The sequence below is a fragment of the Macaca thibetana genome, chromosome 15 (assembly GCF_024542745.1).
Source record: "Macaca thibetana thibetana isolate TM-01 chromosome 15, ASM2454274v1, whole genome shotgun sequence".
NCBI lineage: Eukaryota > Metazoa > Chordata > Mammalia > Primates > Cercopithecidae > Macaca > Macaca thibetana.
Genome location: NC_065592.1, coordinates 61,893,398 through 61,912,951, shown reverse-complemented (window position 1 = coordinate 61,912,951; position 19,554 = coordinate 61,893,398). Strand labels below are relative to the sequence as shown.

Below are 19,554 nucleotides of genomic sequence, written 5' to 3'. Positions count from 1 at the left end.
TGAACATCAGAATTGTGCTGAATCTATGTGGTCCCAAAGCTGACGATTGCAGAAGCAAAGGAGAGGGTCTTTTGTTTACCTTCATCTTTTATGAGCTGCTTCTGTTAAAAAAAAATACCTAGAAGTTAAGTAATAAAGTATTACATTGAAAATAAAAAGTATCTGCAGGTGCAAACCATTAGTGTTAACTGAGTATACCACTTTAGTCTTGAGATGGATGCTTAATGGGTTTAATGAAAATAAATTTTATATACACATATCTTGAAACTATGGGAGAAGGATAGAACTACATCCTACATCTTCTGAGTAGGTTACAGACAGCACAGATATCCTTCTGGACAGCTCTCAGAACTGTAATGGCTTACATTTGTGTAGAGCTTCACGGTTTGCAGAGCCCTTTTGCCAGTGTTGAATCCTTCTCTCTCACTCATCAGATTTCGGGCAATAGATGGCTTTTGGTTCTCTGGACCTTAGCCTCTCAGAACCTGATTTTACCAGTAGGCACGGGGAATGGGTTGGTCGACCGGTCACTGAGGAGGCTTAGCAATGTGCATGTCTGCCCTGATGACTCCCCTTGCTTCTGTAGGTGGGAGGCCACCCCATGGACCGCGTGCTCCTCCTCGTGTGGGGGGGGCATCCAGAGCCGGGCAGTTTCCTGTGTGGAGGAGGACATCCAGGGGCATGTCACTTCAGTGGAAGAGTGGAAATGCATGTACACCCCTAAGATGCCCATCGCGCAGCCCTGCAACATTTTTGACTGCCCTAAATGGCTGGCACAGGAGTGGTCTCCGGTAACTGTGCCTTCTTTCTTTGTTCATTAGGAGAGTAAGTCCACTCTTCCCTCTCATCATCATGGCCCCACCGGGTACCCTGAGCAGCTCCACACTTCTTGAGGTGTCTAGAAGCCTACCAGCTTAGCTCCTGGAGTAGAAATGCCCCAAATCCAGCATGACCAAAAGTAAATGATGTTTTTTTTAAAATGTCTTTCTTCAAGTTTCTTCAAGAAGCCTCTATTGTTCCCCAGACAATGTTCCCTCAAATGGCAAAGGGGAAACAACTGCCTTTCAAGGGTAATTGAGGCTGAATGACTGATCCTGAATCTGTAAAAGCTGCTTTGATGATAGAGCTCAGTAGACCAGAAGTTTGATTTCATTTTGTATGTATTATGCTTTGTATCCAAAAGGGTCTAAGTAGATTGATATTAAAACTATGTATATTAGTCATTGGAGGAGGGAGGAAGATGAAATGAAAATAGCACAAAAATTAAAATTGGAATGAAGTAAGATAATTAAAACAAAAAACTTATAGATGTTAGGAAACCTGCTGTAATTAAACATAAAATGTCATTCAGGGTTTCCTGACTGCTAATGCAGAAAGGAAAGTGGCAAAGGAAATAGAAAGATGAAATAAGCCATTGTGCCCTCAGCCTCAGAAATGACAAAAGACTCTTCACTGAGCCCTGTGGCTTCGTGGCAGCAGATCAGAGCTGTGACATTTTCTGCATCTAGACACGTTACCAGACATGGGGAACCATTAGAGGTGCAATCTACATTGGGCATCTGGTCATTCAATCTGTTCTTTTAAATATTATTTTTGCCTTTCAATGTAATCAATTGGATTGACAATGCTGCAATATAATTTAGCTATAATCGCAGTTTAAATTTTTTCATATCCATGTGGAGGTATTTCCCATATTTTTGGAAGTAGCAGTCATTAGCAAAGTAACTAAATAAAATACGGTGTTGGTAATCAAAATTAAGCACACTCTACAGTCTCTTTTCTCCTTTCTTCTTTTTGGTGCTTGGTTTGAGACTTTGCACACAGTGGGTACTTAAACATTGCTGACTGATTAATCCAAAGCTATGGAATTGAAAGTGATTTAATTTTCAGCGAGCTCCACCTCAAATAGCCAAATAGAACAAAGATCCCTTGACTGGTAAGAAATGGTGTAAGTTTACCAGGAGTCCTCGTGTGGAAAAAAAAAAAAAAGAAAAGAAAACTTAGATTAAAAGTTTTAGGTGCAAAGTGAAGAAAAGTAAACAAGGCTTTGCCTACGAGTCTCCTCTCTCTTGCAATCTCTTTCCAGTGCACGGTGACATGTGGCCAGGGCCTCAGATATCGTGTGGTCCTCTGCATCGACCATCGAGGAATGCACACAGGAGGCTGTAGCCCAAAAACAAAGCCCCACATAAAAGAGGAATGCATCATACCCACTCCCTGCTATAAACCCAAAGGTAACTTGACAGGTGCTCTATTACCAGCCTGTTAATTGTTGTGTGTAGTCAGATGTGTTTTAAACTCCTTAGAACATTTTTAAGTATCCCAAGTATTCTTAGTAACAATTCTTTATAACTTTACTAAAGGAATTTGATTCTTTTAAAGAATCTTTCAAATGATTTTGATTGCAAAATTTCATTAACCACTACATGTAGAAATATATTTATATAATTATCTCCCAAGTCATAAACTTGTTTGAGGACTATTGCTGAAGAATGCAGATGTATCTGCTTAAAGAGAGACCAGATATCCTAGAAATATATGTTTGATTTACTATCCACATTTCTTGCCTTTAAAAACAAGGGAATGAACCCAAGTATGTCTGTTTTGCTAAGGTTGAAGTACATTGGGAAGTCTCATACTTCAAACTGATGAAACAGAAAACTATCGCTTTTATATTGAAAATTAAAACATTAATATGAGACTGAATTCTAGAACCATAACTTAAAATATATCAGAGTTTAGGCCGGGCGCGGTGGCTCAAGCCTGTAATCCCAGCACTTTGGGAGGCCGAGACGGGCGGATCACGAGGTCAGGAGATCGAGACCATCCTGGCTAACACGGTGAAACCCCGTCTCTACTAAAAAATACAAAAAACTAGCCGGGCGCGGTGGCGGGCGCCTGTAGTCCCAGCTACTTGGGAGGCTGAGGCAGGAGAATGGCGTGAACCCGGGAGGCGGAGCTTGCAGTGAGCTGAGATCCGGCCACTGCACTCCAGCCTGGGCGGCGGAGCGAGACTCCGTCTCAAAAAAAAAATATATATATATATATATCAGAGTTTAATAGATATTGTAGGAATTAATAAAAATAAATTTTAGGGAAGTGTAGAACTAAGCATTTAGTGAGCCAGACTTCTTATAATTACACTGGGTGTCTCAGATTAGCAAGAATACGAATTTGATTTCTGTACAAGTATTGTTACTTGTCTGTGCCAATGGAATAGAAAAATTCAAAATCACAAACCATTCAGAGGTAAATAACTCTTTAAATCTCCTTTAATTTTTAATATTAAATATGGCTCCCATTTCTTTATTTCTTTAAGCCATTAAATTTCTCTGAAAATCAGTCACAGTGTAGCTCTTTATTATACTATAGGTAGTCCTAATTGCAAATGAATGGCATCATAAAATCTAAATTAATGATATAAAAGGAAACCAAAAAACCTCAGAAATCCTGATTTATTTTAATAAATACACCTCTCTCAAAGCCTTGGTTTCCTCCTCTGTAAAATGGGTATAATAATAGTATCTAAATCAGAGATTATGTGAAGGTTAAATGAGATATACCATAAACAAGGTGGTTAACCTAGTGCCTGGAATATAGTAACTTCCACATACAGTAAGTTACTTTTAACTCCTGACTATCATCAGCGACCTCAACTGTGGGAGGAGGTTGCCACAGGTGTGTCTGACAGGATTTAGTTCAAAAGAACAATAAAGTATTGCAAGTTTACTATTAGTGCCAAACTGAATGCTTCCTTACTGAAAGACAGAGAGCTAACTTACGCCATCAGAGACAGCCTCATTGACTGAGTCTTTTTTTTTTTTTTTTTTTAAGACAGAGTCTCGCTCTGTTGCCCAGGCTGGAGTGCAGTGGTGCGATCTCGGCTCCGTTGCCCAGGCTGGAGTGCAGTGGTGCGATCTCGGCTCCCTGCAACCTCCACCTCCCGTGTTCAAGCAATTCTCCTGCCTCAGCCTCCAGAGTAGCTGGGACTACAGGTGTATGATGCCGTGCCCGGCTAATATTTCGTATTTTTTTTAGTAGAGACGGGGTTTCTCACCATGTTGCCCAGGTTGGTCTTGAACTCCTGAGCTCAGGCAATCCACCCGTCTCGGCCTCCCAGAGTGCTAGGATTACAGGCATGAGCCACCGTGCCTGGCCGACTGAGTCATTTACTGGGTTAGTTGTGGCAGTTGTAACATGATGTATGTATAGGTACTGTGTTGCTATGTTTAAAATGTGAGCAAATCCTTTTGGCTTTGGCAGTTTTACATTTCTCACTTGCTTTGCTTTTTGACTATAAACAATTGCTGTGCATAGAGAACAAGAAGTGATGCCCGTAACTTAAAATAGTCAATTATTTATTAGCTTTATCTTCACCAAGCCACTTCACAGAAAGAAAAGCAGTTTGCAGTTAACTATCAAGAATCAATCTGGATTTTCACAACTAAGGAGTGAGCCTGGCTCTCTAAACATCATTAAAATACCAGATAATTCTATGGTGCATATATGTATAGACATATTTCTTTCATCCTTGCAATTATATGTTATAAAATGGTGATAGAGCGTCATTGGCTCATACTATAAAGGCAAATATCCCCATAAATGACCCTAATAAATATGCTAGAATGGGAATCTTGGCAGTTACTTCTGTAGGAGCAGTTATAACCTCCCTCTTCATTTTTCTCCTCCCCAATTTTTTCCCAGGAAGTAACTAGAAGTTTGTTTTGAATTGTTTGGCCAGAGATAGATAAATAGGCGAAATAAGTCAAATTATGTGTTATGAGCCCTCATTTGCACATATTCCAGTTGTCAGTGAGCCTTGGGGTAGTATCGAATGAGTCAGATATCTAAACCAATGGTTTGTGAATTTCAGAGTGACAGAATTTGTTTTTGGCAATGTGACATAGATCACACTTAGCTAAAAGGCAAAAAAAAAAAAGTTAGAATTTATGAAAGTATCACAATATAATTGATTGTACTTTGTTTTCCAAGGTACATGCTGCTCTACCTTTTCAAGAGGAAATGGTGAAAAGACACTTCGATGATTCTTTATATGCATATTGAGCTAGTGCTCCTACACTTACAACTTTCATAATAAAAGGATTTTCCTTTGCTATTAATCATTATAAAGAGGAAACTTGTACACAAACTAGTATTATTAAACATTTTAAAATTCGATTTTATTTTTCTAGATATAACCATCATCAGAGGCAGCAATTTACCTAAAAACTTATTATTCGTGTTTGTCAACGTAGTAACTTCTTGGTGACGAGAATAAGGAATTTTCCTAAAATCCCAGATGGGTTCTAACCTCTTCTCTTGTATGTGCACTCACTGAATTCTCAGAGAAACTTCCAGTCGAGGCCAAGTTGCCATGGTTCAAACAAGCTCAAGAACTAGAAGAAGGAGCTGCTGTGTCAGAGGAGCCCTCGTAAGTTTTAAAAGCACAAATTGTTCTACATTTGAAACTGATTTGTTTAAAGAAAGCAGTGTATCACTGGTTGTAGCTTTCATGGGTTCTGAACTAAGTGTAATCATCTCACCAAAGGTGAAAGGAGGCTTTTTGGCTCTCAATTAAAGATTGATTAGTTTCAAAAAGTGTTTATCAAAACTGATGATTACATTGTAAATACTTCTGTTTTGCCTAGAGTAAGTAAATGAAGGTGTAGTGCTTACCCTCTTCTCCAAAATCGGACCTCCTCTCTTGGCAAGGGGCCAAAGGTGAGAAGGCCCAGGCTGCAGCTGATGATATAACATAGATTTGATGGGAAAGTCTGAGCTGCTTTTCACACTCTCCCAGTTTTGCAATACAGTTGCTTACAAAAATTAAAGAGCAAGTAAAGTATACCTGAGAGGCAAAGGAAGTTCATTAACTTTTCTTTTCTCTTTCTTTCTGGGATTGATATTAGGGGTGGACCTAGTTCTTTGCCCTACTTGATTATGTCCCATGTGTGCTCAATTTTATCAAGGCCATGGAATCTGTAAAACCGTGAGGCACAGATTTGCCAGATGCTTTGGAAGAGGAAACAAAGAGAGACAAAAGTAGATTAAGTGGTTGATTGATTGGCTGATAAGTTTATGTATTGATTTCATTAGAAAACACTGATAGGCATAGCTGCTACATCACTTTACAAATGAGGAGATACAATTGATTGAACAATGTCATCAATGACCCAAGAAATTTCTCAGGTTGAAAAATTTTCTAGATTAATTGATTTAATGTAAGTTCTAAGCTCTGTGCTATTCACTGGCACTTAAGATATGTCACCTACCCTCCAAGAGTTAATAGTACAGCATGTAGGATACAAAATGATTTCCAAATTTTACTGGAGATATAAATTAACGTTGCAACCTATTCAAATGCAATTTAGAATTTTCTCAGATTCATTCTATTTGAATCTAAATCTGATGTGGTTTGCCAGAACACAGTTGTGTACCTGAGTGCACAAGAAATCCAAAATATAGATTTGTACAATAACCAAAGGTGATTTCTAAAGAAATGGTATTCTGTCATTTGATTTCACACATAAAAAAGATGCACACATTAGGAAACACTTTTTTTCCCTATTTTTTTATTTTTGAGATAGGGCCTCACTCTGTCACCTAGGCAGGGGTGCAGTGGCATAGTCATAACTCACTGCAGCTTCAACCTGCCATTCTCAATGAATTCTCCCACCTCAGCCTACTGAGTAGCTGGGACTACAGGCGCAGGCCACCACACCGGGCTAAGTTTAATTTTTTTTGTAGACAGTGGGTTTCTCCATGTTTCCCAGGCTGGTCTCAAACTCCTGACCTCAAGCAGTCCGCCTGCCTCAGCCTCCCAAAGTACTGGGATTGCAGGCGTGAGCCACCGCGCCTGGCCCAGGAAACACGTATTTTTACTTAAAAGGATAATTAAGCAAACATAAATTATTTCTGTAATGTAAAGTTACTACAGCAAACTTTTTGACTTCTTTGAGAAAAAACAACTAACCATTGCAGAACTTTGGAGGAAAGGAAGTGATTAAAGATCACGATGTAACCTTGAAATGAATATATGAAGGCTTACAATTTTTTACTTCTCCTCCACCAGTACCTGATTTGACAGGCCTTCTTGTTGCTGAGGAGTAAATAAGCAGTTCTTTTTAGGGGGGCATTAATAACTTCTTAATCCAGTAAGGTCCTATATAAGACACAGAAAGATGCTATATAATTAGAACTGGTGACTCCTTTTATATGCTATTGGGTTAAATCTGTTTGAAACCAGGTATGTATTATTTTACCTAAATAAACTCTTTTCCTCTTGTACACTGTATTTTGTCACTTGGACTAAAGTGTAATCCTATGTATAATCTTGCATTCTGGCTGATGGTAAATAATAATACAAAATTGAAAATAAATAGAAACATCTTACATCAGTAAACATCTTCCCATTATTAGATGCCTTTCAGATGAAAGCTAACAGTGGAGTTTAATGCATCCACAGAAGCATTACATAGGCCATCGTCAACCATGTTTTGTAATGAATGTTTTCTACTAAAGGTCTGATTAAGATGCATTACGTTTAACTTTAATCTTAATAAAGTCTCTAAAGTAGTTAAACATAGCTTTAGCCATTGAAAGTATAGCCATATATTAAACTATTAAGATCTACTCTTAGTGTAATGAAATTGCCATTTTGGCATGATTAATCTGAATTGGAGTAGATTGTAATTGGAGTGCTGGTGCAGGGTAAAGGAAATGTATACTATTGTGCTCAGAATAATAATTACTTTTATACCAAAATAAAATAAATGACAGCTGTAGAATAATGTAATGAAAGGTATATGGTTTCCACATTTTAATACACTTTTATGTGTTTAGTGCACTGCACCCTAAGAAAGATCCTAAGTGTCACATGTTTTTAAATCTATATTGATTTTGAATTTAAAAAACATAATGTTGCATGGCCTTAATTCCATCTTTTCTTAAACCACATAGACTGGTTTCTAAATGTATGTAACGACCTATAATTACTCTCTGAAGCATGATGAAAAAAAATGATCAACTGTCAGCAAGTCATTCCTTTCCCCCACCAAAGAGACTCATACTGCTTAAATTAAATGGTAATGTTTAGAAGCTGTGACTGTCACTTCTGAACTGCTACAGCGAGGCAAGAAGAGTGGTCCACAACTATTATCTCTTGCTTTGGCTCCAGCTAACATTGGAGAGTCCTGTAGTAAAGCAGTAATTATCATTTATTTCCCCATATGGAAAGTGAAAATATTATCACCAAGCTATCTCATTACATAATACAGAAAAATCACCAGATTAATGTCTTCAGCATATCAAGATACCCTTGTTCAATGTTAGATACTTTTAGTAACCCCAAAATGTTAGGAAAAGATTGGTTAGCACTCAGGCCAAACATATGTTGGGAAGTAACTGCTTTAAGATGTTTAGAAGAAAACAATGATAAAAGACTAAAAACTGAATTGCCAAGAAATAACATTTTATAGACCAGAAGAATGTACCAACAACCAACATTGTGGCTGCACTAAACACCGTGCACAAGATACAAATCCAGATATCAGTTTCATAGAACCACTGAAATAAATATGGGGATTGGCTCACATGGTGGTGATATATAGATAGATTCATCATAGAAAGCTGAATCTTCAACTCAGAAATACTTCTATATGTTTATTTTTTTTCCCTCAACAACAGATTGGTTTGTTACGACACATTTGATTCATGTGGTGGAAAGGTAGGAATATTGTGTGAATATATTTTCTTTTCTTTTTTTTTTTTTGAAATGTAGTCTCACTGTTGCCGCCCAGGCTGAAATGCAATGGCGTGATCTCGGCTCACTGCAATCTCCACCTCCTGGGTTCAAGCTATTCTCATGCCTCAGCCTCCTGCGTAGCTGGGATTACAAGTGCCCGCCACCGTGCCCAGCTAATTTTTGCATTTTCAGTAGAGACAGTGTTTCACCGTGTTGGCCAGACTGGTTTTGAACTCCTGACCTCAGGTGATCCACCCTCCTCGGCCTCCCAAAGTGCTGGAATTACAGGCATGAGCCACCACGCCCAGCTGAATATATTTTCTAGGTATGTACAACATGAGGAATTTAAGACCAGCCTGGGCAACATAGCAAGACCTCGTCTCTACTAAAAATCAAAACACTTCGCCAGGCATGGTGGTGTGTGCCTATATTCGCAGCTACTCAGGAGTGTGAGGCTGAAGGGTTGCTTGAGCCTGGGAGGTGGAGGCTGCAGTGAGCTGAGATCATGCCACCAAACTCCAGCCTGAGCAACAGAGCATCTCAAAAAAATAAAAATAAAAATAAAAAAATATATATATATATTTATATTTATGTGTGTGTGTATATGTATACATATACATGTGTATATATACACATATACATGTGTATATATATGTGTGTGTGTGTGTGTGTGTGAGAGAGAGAGAGAGAGAGAGAGAGAGAAAGAGAGAGAGAGAGAGAGAGAGACCGTGACTAAGAATGCCTAATCTCCTGGGAATACAGCCCAGCCGGTCTCAGCCTCATTTTACCCAGTGCCTATTTGAGATGGAGTCGCCCTGGTTCAAATGCCTCTGACCGTTGAGGTAGACTTCTACAATTCCTAAGACTCTGGGAGAGTCTGGGAGAGGGTAATAGCAGTGCCATGCTAGTAGTAGAAAAGGGGGGATGGGGAAAAGACTGATAAAATTATCTTCTGTTAAGGTTCAAACTATGTCATTTCAAATTTCCCTCCAGCTGTTGAGAGTGCTGTTAGATTTAGGATATATCATTTAAATGCCAGATTGAGCCCATCTGGTTGCTTTCGTGGAACAATATGTAGGAATAGCTTTCTAGGACTTTTTGGAAAGTCAAAAGTGTACCTTTATTAGGTGGGGAATTGGAACTGCAAAGTGGTAGTACAATTACATTTGTTAATCAAGTGAAAGTTAAAAAAATTACTGACAGGTTTTCCACCTCTTATTTTTATACTGTAGTTTTAGTCTTGGTTGAGATGTATGCATAAACATCACTATCGCCTGACACGCATCACCCAGGCAAGTACCTAGTGTGACCCTTCCGACAGCTTCATTTCTTGAGGAAAAATGATACAATGATGATCCCTAGGACATTTAAAGAAATGTTGTTGGATAGGAAGTCATTCAGCTTACCTTAAAAAGCCTGTCTGACTTGGAACCAGAAGGAAATTGTTCATTTCCTTAACTCCTTCAGGCTGCTAACAGGCCACCTAATGCCCTAGAAGGTGTAATTTGCTAAGGGACTCATGTGAAAAAAAAAAAAAAAAAAAAAAAACGGTATAGTCTGGATGCTTTAGATGCTCTTCCTGATCTCTGAAACAAGGCATCCCAGGTAGAGAAAGTGAGGACCAGTTGGCACTTAGGGAAGGCAAGTTCTTCCAGATATATTTCAGTTGCCAGTAGTTCTTCAATGGCTCAGAAGAACAATGGGATATGCCAGTTGCTTTGGACACGGTGTGGCCAACATAACCATTTTATCCAGGCATTCTCTTGTTAAATAGCTGGCATTCACCAGGTGGAGAGCGTTAATGATGCCATTTTTTCAAAGGTAAGATTGGGTAGTTCTTGTGCCTTGATCTTGCATTTTAAAAGATCTTGAGTTATCTTACTAGATTTTCAGTCAACGGCTTTGCATGGTTAGGAGACTATATTTGTGCTTCAACATAATAGTCAGGGCTTAAATGCATTGCCATAAATAACCCTGTTGTGAGCCATTACAAAAAAGAAGAAGAAGAGGAAGAAAAGTAAGTAAGCAGAAGGCAGCAGTAGTATCTGGATGCCAGATGGCATCAGCTTAGCAGTGGGGTTTATTGAATAAGAAGCAAAGGGAAATTCCTGTCATGCATCTATGTGAACAGAACCCACAAGGAATTAGATGCATATAGAAAAGCCAATAAGAGTCACCATGGTGATTCTGTAATCATTAAATGCCTTGTTTACCTTGTTGAAAATAGTATTTAAAGATATATTTAAGCATATGTTTTCATTAGTCCATATTTATACCCAATAAGTAGTCTAAGAATGTAGATGACTTAACTCAGTGGTTAAGAAGGTGAATTAATATTTTTTTAAGTGGCTAGAAATGTTAATTGTGTGACATGTGTTTTTATATCCCTTCTCAAAATGTAGTGAACCAAACATCATTGATGGGTCCATATAGTGTTACTATTTATATTCTAAATATGAGATACCTGAATTATATTCTCTATGAATCTCAGGCTACAGAAAAGTAATGAGGAATATCTTGTTTATGTATAGAAACAGGTGAGATGATTCATGATTCTTAAGAAATCTAAGATCAAGAAATTTAAACACTTCACAGATTATTCAATCAACAAAAAGAATGTTCAAGCAGCAAAGAGTTGAGCATTAGAATTATAAGATAAAAAAGCACTTAATTTTGAAAACTGGCATATGGTAGAGCTAAAGCCTCACCCTGGCCAGACAGCATCAACCCTTCCCCTACAATAGTCTTGACCTCTCTCATTTCCAACACCTTTCTTTCTGGCCCCCTCCCTATTATCTGCAGCAGCAAAGTGCTTAATATAATTTCTTGGGCTAATTCCGTATTCTAGATGACTCTAGAGAGCCACTAGACTTGCTACATTGTTCACACCTCCTAATGATGGAAGCTAAACTCACCTATAAATTGCTTGCCCTATGCCATTCTATGTACCAGGTGCAGGTATTGCAAAAATAACCATAGTCTTTGCCCTCAAGAAACCTTTAGTGCATTCTTATCACAAGAGCAATAGGATTGTGACCAAAGTGTTGAGTACTGGTTGTCTATCCACAGACTGAAGAAATGAGCTAGCTGTCTATAAGAAATGCAATTTGAGGCCGGGCGCGGTGGCTCAAGCCTGTAATCCCAGCACTTTGGGAGGCCGAGACGGGCGTATCACAAGGTCAGATCAAGACCATCCTGGCTAACACGGCGAAACCCCGTCTCTACTAAAAACACAAAAAATTATGAGGTGGCGGCGCCTGTGGTCTACTCGGGAGGCTGAGGCAGGAGAAATGGCGGGAACCCGGGAGGCGGAGCTTGCAGTGAGCTGAGATCTGGCCACTGCACTCCAGCCTGGGCGACAGAGCGAGACTCCGTCTCAAAAAAAAAAAAAAAAAAAAAAAAAAAAAAAGAAATGCAATTTGATGTTTGGGTATCATAGCATGAGAGGGTTACTGATTTAAAAAGGAGTTCAGGAGACTTATTTGTGGAATTTCCAAATTCTCTACCAGCATATATTAGAATTTCATCTGCCTCTAAGGTAAAATATCAAATAGTTAAGCTACTACATGGTAATGCATAAACATCAGAAATAAATGATAAAATAATATAATATATACATTGAAAGGGTTTGAGGGGGATGTTGATGTGAACCGATGTTTGACAGATTATGATCAAACTGATTTGAATCTGGCTTTGATTCCAAAACTAGTACTTGGGGAAAGATATATGATGTTTTTACATAGCAAGTGATCAGATATTTTGTATCATTATGCGTACCTCAGATATTCCTACCTATATGTTAAAAAACAGGCTATAGAAGTCACAGATAATTTCCTAAAGTTGATTTTTTTCAGATATATTAAGCTGCCAACTGTGTGAACTGGTGAGGGGTGAGTCTCAGTATTTGTATGCCCTAGCACAGATACAATCCTGCTGGAATCAGAGTAAAAAACAAGTTGATTTTTGATCATGCCTCCATGCAAGACAGCTCTGCACAGTGACAAAAAGTGTGGGCCCCAGAGACACAGAGCTTGTGTGTGAATCTTGACGTTGGGAGTCATTTAACCCCATATGCCTCCATTTATCACCTGTGAAGTGAGGATGATAATAATCTCTACCTCATAGGGTTCTTCTGAGGTTTAAGTTAATCTGTGTAAAGTACCTGGTATGCAGGAAGTGCTACGTATATAAAGTGTTGTTATGATTAGGCCTTTTCTAGCATCATTCATTTTCCTAGAGAATATTTAAGGGAGTTAAGATGTCTAATAACGATTTATTACAAATAGAGAAATTGAGGCAGCTGTTGTATCTGCCTCATACATCTTGTATCTAATGGCATTTGAGAGAGAACAACAATATTTAACTCAAAACTCAGCTAATGGGTTCCCAGCTCACACCACCTTACTGCCTTTCTTTGTCTACATTCCTGAGGGTCTTTGAAGACTCACTTATAAGCACCATACTTTTGAGTTAGCCCAGAGTTTAAGAGACAAATCTTTATTTAAATAAAAAGAGATTTATGAGGAATTACAAAAATGAGTAAGAAAAGTTCAGAAGCTGCCTGGGTGAAAAAGCAACCTCTCTCTACTCTCAGTTAAATATACTTGATCTCCATACGCAGAGACAGCAGAATCAATAATAAACTCAAGAGCAGATAGAGCCCTTTTTATGTAGTTATTAGAAAAGCCTTGATTGCAAACCAAGAAGTTCTAAATTTATCAGCCCCTCCCTCTGTCACCACAGTTGCTCATTCTGTAGCTACTTTCAGAAAGCTAAATCTGAATTGTTGCTTAGCAGAGCCCTAGAGAGTGACAAAGACAAATTAATGGGATCCTTGTGTGCCAAAATAAAGTATGCACCCTGTCACCACCAATATATGTTAAGTCCGTTAAGGTCATTTCTAATGAACTGAACTTTTCATTGGAAAGCTTAGCCAAACGTGTTGAATTAAGGGAAGGAAACCTTCACAAAATTATAAGATAAACTAATTTCGTTCCATGTAAAGAAGAAACGGTACATGAAAAGTATTGGTTTCCAATATTTTAAATCTTTATCAAAGCCAGGGAAAATGATAGGCATTTAAACTACATTCCAATATTAAGCTGAGAACTAAAAATGCAGTGATAGCATTGTAAGCTGTGATGGCATCTGAGTCCCTGGGATGTGGCCTTTTAAGCAGACTATTTTCAAGGAAAAGCAAAGCAAATTTTCAAATCACGTTCTGTTCATTTAGGTCAGAAAAGCAAAGAGAAAGAAAGATGATCTGAAACAAGTGTCATATCCTCACTTTTCATTTCTGAAAAGAATAATTTGGCTTTATTTGTATCTGCTACGTGTAGTGAGTAGTCTTTCTTCCTTTTTTCCCAAAATTGTATGGATGTTGGGTTTTAAAAAGTAGATAAAAAAGACAAAGCTCTACCTTGGGTTTCTCTAACCTAGAAACAGTTCCAAAGTGCTCCAGCGCTTCACTGTTGAGTAGCTGATGGTATGATAAGGCAGTGTTTGACCGGAGTCCTGTAAAAATTATTGAAGTCAGCGTCTGTCTCAAAGCTGCCCCTTAATATTTTATTCTTCAAAATGACATTTTATTGATATTTCACTGAAGTGTGATAGACACAGAATTTCAACTTACCTCAAGCTACATGACTACCTAACAACCCATCAAGATGAAATTCAGCAGGCATATACTGCCCAAGTATGGCTAGAAATATAAATGAATAAGCCCACAATAGCTGCTCAGTTTGGGTATAGTAACTCCAAGCTTTTCCTGCTGTAGGAGTTTCTTATGGTTTCTATAGCCATATGAAACTCCTTCAGTAGGAAGAGGTTTGTATTTCCTCATGCCAAATGCCTAGAACAGAAAAGTATGACTTAGTTTCTTAGAGTCTTTTGGCTGTTGCCTCTTTATCTAGCTTGGTTTCAGTCTTTGGCCCTAAGAATAAGCATAGTACCAAGTCAATCATAACAGTAACTCTTATCCTTCTGTTTATCAATCCATTTATTTCTTTGAAAAATTATTTATTGAGCTCCTATTATGTGAAGTTCTACCTTCATAGAGATTTGGTCAAGTGAGGGGGACAATTATTACATAAAGATTTGCATTGTGATTATCAAAGACTGGTAGCTGTTCTAAGAAAATGGAAAGATGCTCAAAGAGGTTAATAGGGGACCTATTAGGCCTGAGGGTCAGTGCATTAGTCTGTTCTCACATTGCTATAAAGAACTATCTGAGACTTGCCAATTTATAAGTAAAAGACATTTCATTGACTCACAGTTCCACAGGCTGTGCAGGAAGCATAGCTAGGGAGGTCTCAGGAAACTTATAATCATGGCAGAAGGAGAAGGGGAAGCAGGCACATCTTACATGGCTGGACAAGGAGGAAGAGGGCAAAGGAGGAAGTGCTACACAATTTTAAACAACCAGATCTCGTGAGAACTCACTCACCATCATGAGAACAGCAAGGGGGAAATCTCTCCCCATGATGCAATCACCTCCCCCAGGCCCCTCCTCCAACACTGGGGATTATAATTTCACAGGAGATTTGGGCAAGGACATAAATCTAAACCATATTACCCTGCCCCTGGCCCCTCCCAAATCTCATGCCCTTCTCATATTGCAAAATACAACCATCCATTCTCAACAGTCTCCCAATTCTTAACTCACTTCAGCATTAACTCAAAAAGTTCATAGTCCAAAGTCTCATCTGAGACAAGGCAAGTCCCTTCTTCCTACGAGCCTGTAAAATAAAAAACAAGTTAGTTACTTCCAAGATACAATGGAGGTACAGGCATTGGGTAAATATACCCATTCCAAAAGGGAGAAATTAGCCAAAACAAAGGGGCTACAGACCCCATGCAAGTCAGAAACCTAGCAGGGCAGTCATTAAATCTTAAAGCTCCAAAATGATCTCCTTTGGCTCCATGTCTCATATCCAGGCCACACTGATGCAGCGGGTGGGCTCCAAAGGCCTTGGGCATCTCCACCCCTGTGAAGTTGAGTGCCTGCAGCTTTTCTAGGTTCATGGTGCAAGCTGTCAGTGGATCTACCATTCTGGGGTCTGGAGGATGATGGCCCTCTTCTCTCAGCTCCACTAGGCAGTACCCAGTTGAGACTCTGTGTGGGGCCTCCAATCCCACATTTGCCCTGCATGCTGTTCTAGTAGAGGTTCTCCATGACGTCTCTGTTCCTGCAACAGACTTCTGCCTTGACTCCCAAGCATTTCCATACATCCCTCTGAAATCTAGGCAGAGGCTTCCAAGCTTAAACTCCTGCCCTCTGTGTACCCACAGCCTTAACACTATGTGGAAGCCTCCAAGGCTCATGTCTTGCACCTTCTGGAGCAGATGCCTGAGACATATCTGGCGCTCTTTAAGCCATGGCTGAAGCTGGAGCAGCTGGGACACAGGGAGCAGTGTCCCAAGGTTGTGCAGGGCAGTGGAGCCCTGGGCCTGGCCCATAAAACCATTCTTCCCTCTTAGGCCTCCAGGCCTGTGATAGGAGGGACTGGCACAGCTCTGAAATGCCTTTGAGGCATTCTCCCCATTGTCTTGGTTATTAACATTTGGGAAGGGCTGCTGTGAAGGTCTCTGAAATGCCTTCAAGGCATTTTCCCCATTGTGTTGGCTATTAAGATTTGGCTCCTTTTTACTTATGCCAATTTCTGCAGCTGGCTTGAATTCCTCTCCAGAAAATGGGTTTTTCTTTTCTACCACATAGGCTGCAAATTTTCTAAACTTTTATGGTCTGCTTCCCTTTTAAATATAAGTTCCAGTTTCAGGTTATCTCTTTGCTCATGCATGTGATTATATGCTGTTAGAAGCATCCAGGTCACATCTGAAACACTTTGCTGCTTAGAAATTTCTTCCACCAGATACCCTAAATTATCACTATCAAGTTCAAGGTTCAAGGTTCCACAGTGCCTGAGGTGCCTGAGACCACCTCAGCCTGGACTTCATTGTCCATATCACTAGCATTTTGATCAAGTCTCTAGGAAATTCCAAAGTTTCCCTGATCTTCCTGCCTTCTCAGACTCTTCCAACCTCTGCCAGTTACCCAGTTCCAAAGTCATTTCCACATTTTCAGGTATCTTTATAGCAATGCCCCACTTCTTTATACCTATTTTCTGTATTAGTCCATTCTCACATTGCTATAAAGGACTACCAGTGACTGGGTAATATTTCTTTAAAAAGAGGTTTAATTGATTCACAGTCCCACAGGTAGTACAGGAAGCATAGCTGGGGAGGCTGCAGGAAATTTACAATCATGATGGAAAATGAAGGGGAAGCAGGCACATCTTACATGGCCAGAGAAGGAGGAAGAGGACAAAGGTAGAGGTGATACACACTTTTAAACAACCAGATCTCTTGAGAGCTCACTATCATGAGAACAGCAAGGGGAAAATCCATTCCCATGTTCCAGTCACTTCCCACCAGGTCCCTCCTCCTATACTGGGGATTACAATTTGACAGGAGATTTGGACAGGGACACAAATCCAAATCATATCAGCCAGCAAAGCCCTCTTTGAGAAGGGACATATATACTGAGACCTGAAAGATGAGTGGGAGTTATTCCAAGCAAAGAGAAGGGAGGAGGGTGATCCAGGGTACAACCCACACATGCCAAAATCTTGAGTCAGGAAAGCATTGACCACATTGAAGGAAGTAAAAGAAGATTAGTGTGGCTGGAGAGAGTAGTAGCTGGAGGAAAATCGTGGGAGATGAAGTTGGAAAATGGCATAAGATAACCTTGGGAGAGAGTTTGTCTTTTTTACCTGGGGGCAGTAGGAGACAATTGAAAGCTTTACATTTTAAGATTTCCCTAGCTACGTCATTAAGAATAGGTCAGTAAGGAGTAACAGAGGAAGAAAATAGACCAGTGGCTATTGTGGTAATCCAGCAGAAAGACAGTATTAGCTTTAGTGATCATGGTATGCATGGCAGCCCATGGCAGGACAGTGAGGTGATGAAGAGCACCAACTGTGGAGCCAGCCTGCCAGGGTTCAAGTCCTGACAATACCATTTACTCAGCAATGTGGCCTTAGAAATCATTGTGTTCCAATATTATCAACTAGAAATTGAGATGAAAGTAGTACTATTAAAATATAATTTTCGAAAGGGTACAATCATAAGTCTTATAAAAATATAAAATAATCACATGTCAAAAATGTTATTATTATTATTTTTTTTTTTTTGAGATGGAGTCTCGCTTTGTCGCCAGGCCGGAGTGCAGTGGTATAATCTCAGCTCACTGCAACCTCCACCTCCTGGGTTCAAGTAATTCTCCTGCCTCAGCCTCCCAAGTGGCTGAGATTACAGGTGTGTACCACCACACCCAGCTAATTTTTGTATTTTTTTGTGTGTGTGTGTGGTAGAGATGAGGTTTCACCATGTTGGCCAGGATGGTCTTGATCTCTTGACCTTGTGATCTGCCCACTTTGGCCTCCCAAAGTGCTGGGATTACAGGTGTGAGCCTCCGTGCCCAGCTAAAAATTTTATTTAACTCACAAATTATTGAGGAAGCCAGTGTGATGTTAAAACTAGTTTAAATGAGAATTTGATTTAAAGTTTATATTTTCTACCAGACAAAACCACTTGCAATGCCATGACCAGAAAAATGCATATATTATTATGGACAAGAAACATCTGTATCATCACCAGCCCTCTACAGGGAAACTTCTATCTCTATGGAGTTGCAAAACAGACTAACTAGCCAAAGACCTTCAAAGGCTCATAATTCCATAGAACAAGACCACCCCTGGAAATTTGCTAGAAAATGCCAGCATGTCATTGAAAAGACAACCAGTAATCTCTTTTGCCTATTTCAAAATGTTTCCAACAGTACCCATTTCCCAACAGTGTCATAATGAGTTGTATATGTAAAATGCATAAAGCATGTAAGTGTAATGTTAGCTTATTATTGCTATATTAAGGTGGTGGTAATGGAAATGGAGAAAAGTAAATGAGTTTGTATATGTTTTCAAGGGAGAATTTATAGAATTTAGCAATCAGTTGGAAGTGAGATGTGAAAGAAATTGAGGGGTCAAGAATAACTCCTGATTTTTTACTTGAGCAATTGGGTAGCCAGTAAAATCCTTTGCCGTGCTGGAGAAGATTGGAAGAGGATTGGGTTACTGAAGGGGGAAATCAGGAGTTCCATTTTGGACATCGTAAGTCGGAGATTGGAGCTGCCTTTGAAACTTAAAAGCAAAAATGTCAAGAAGGAAAAAATAGCAATGTGCAATAGTTAAGAGCACAAAACCTTACTAGTTGTGTAACTGATGCTTCAGTTTCCTCATCTATTAAATGAGATAATAATAGTTTTATCTCATAATGTTCTTGTTCAGATTTAACAACTTTTGTTTATAAAGCACTTAGAATAGTGCCTGTCACATAAGAAACATTAAATAAGTTTTTGATAAATATATTAAATTAATGTTTACTTTTTTCAAAGAAGAAAGTTCTAGAATAGAGATTAAATACTTAGAAGCTTCACGTACACTGATGGTATTTGAAACTAGGAATCATTGATTAACACATTGGAAGACAGCACAAAGCCAAGCCCTGAGGCTCTGCAATATTTTAATTTTTTTTTCTTTTTCCTTTTTTTTTTTTTTTTTTTTAGACAGAGTCTTGCTTTGTCTCCTAGGCTGGAGTGCAGTGGCGTGATCCTGGCTCACTGCAACCTCCGCCTCCTGGGTTCCAGTGATTCTCCTGCCTCAGTCTTCCAAGTAGCTGGGCTTGCAGATGCACACCACCATGCCTTTCTAATTTTTTGTATTTTTAGTAGAGATGGGGTTTCACCATGTTGGCCA

General features: G+C 39.2%; 1 protein-coding gene across 1 annotated transcript in view; it reads left to right on the top strand.

Moving 5' to 3' along the window:
- The window catches only part of ADAMTSL1 (ADAMTS like 1), a 419,209-nt gene that overhangs the window by 202,240 nt on the left and 197,415 nt on the right, over positions 1–19,554 (top strand). Inside the window, exons 11-13 of the mRNA XM_050761325.1 lie at positions 587–791; positions 2,087–2,234; positions 5,347–5,431. Coding sequence (XP_050617282.1) covers positions 587–791; positions 2,087–2,234; positions 5,347–5,431 — 438 coding nt within the window. The remainder of the gene's footprint in view (positions 1–586; positions 792–2,086; positions 2,235–5,346; positions 5,432–19,554) is intronic.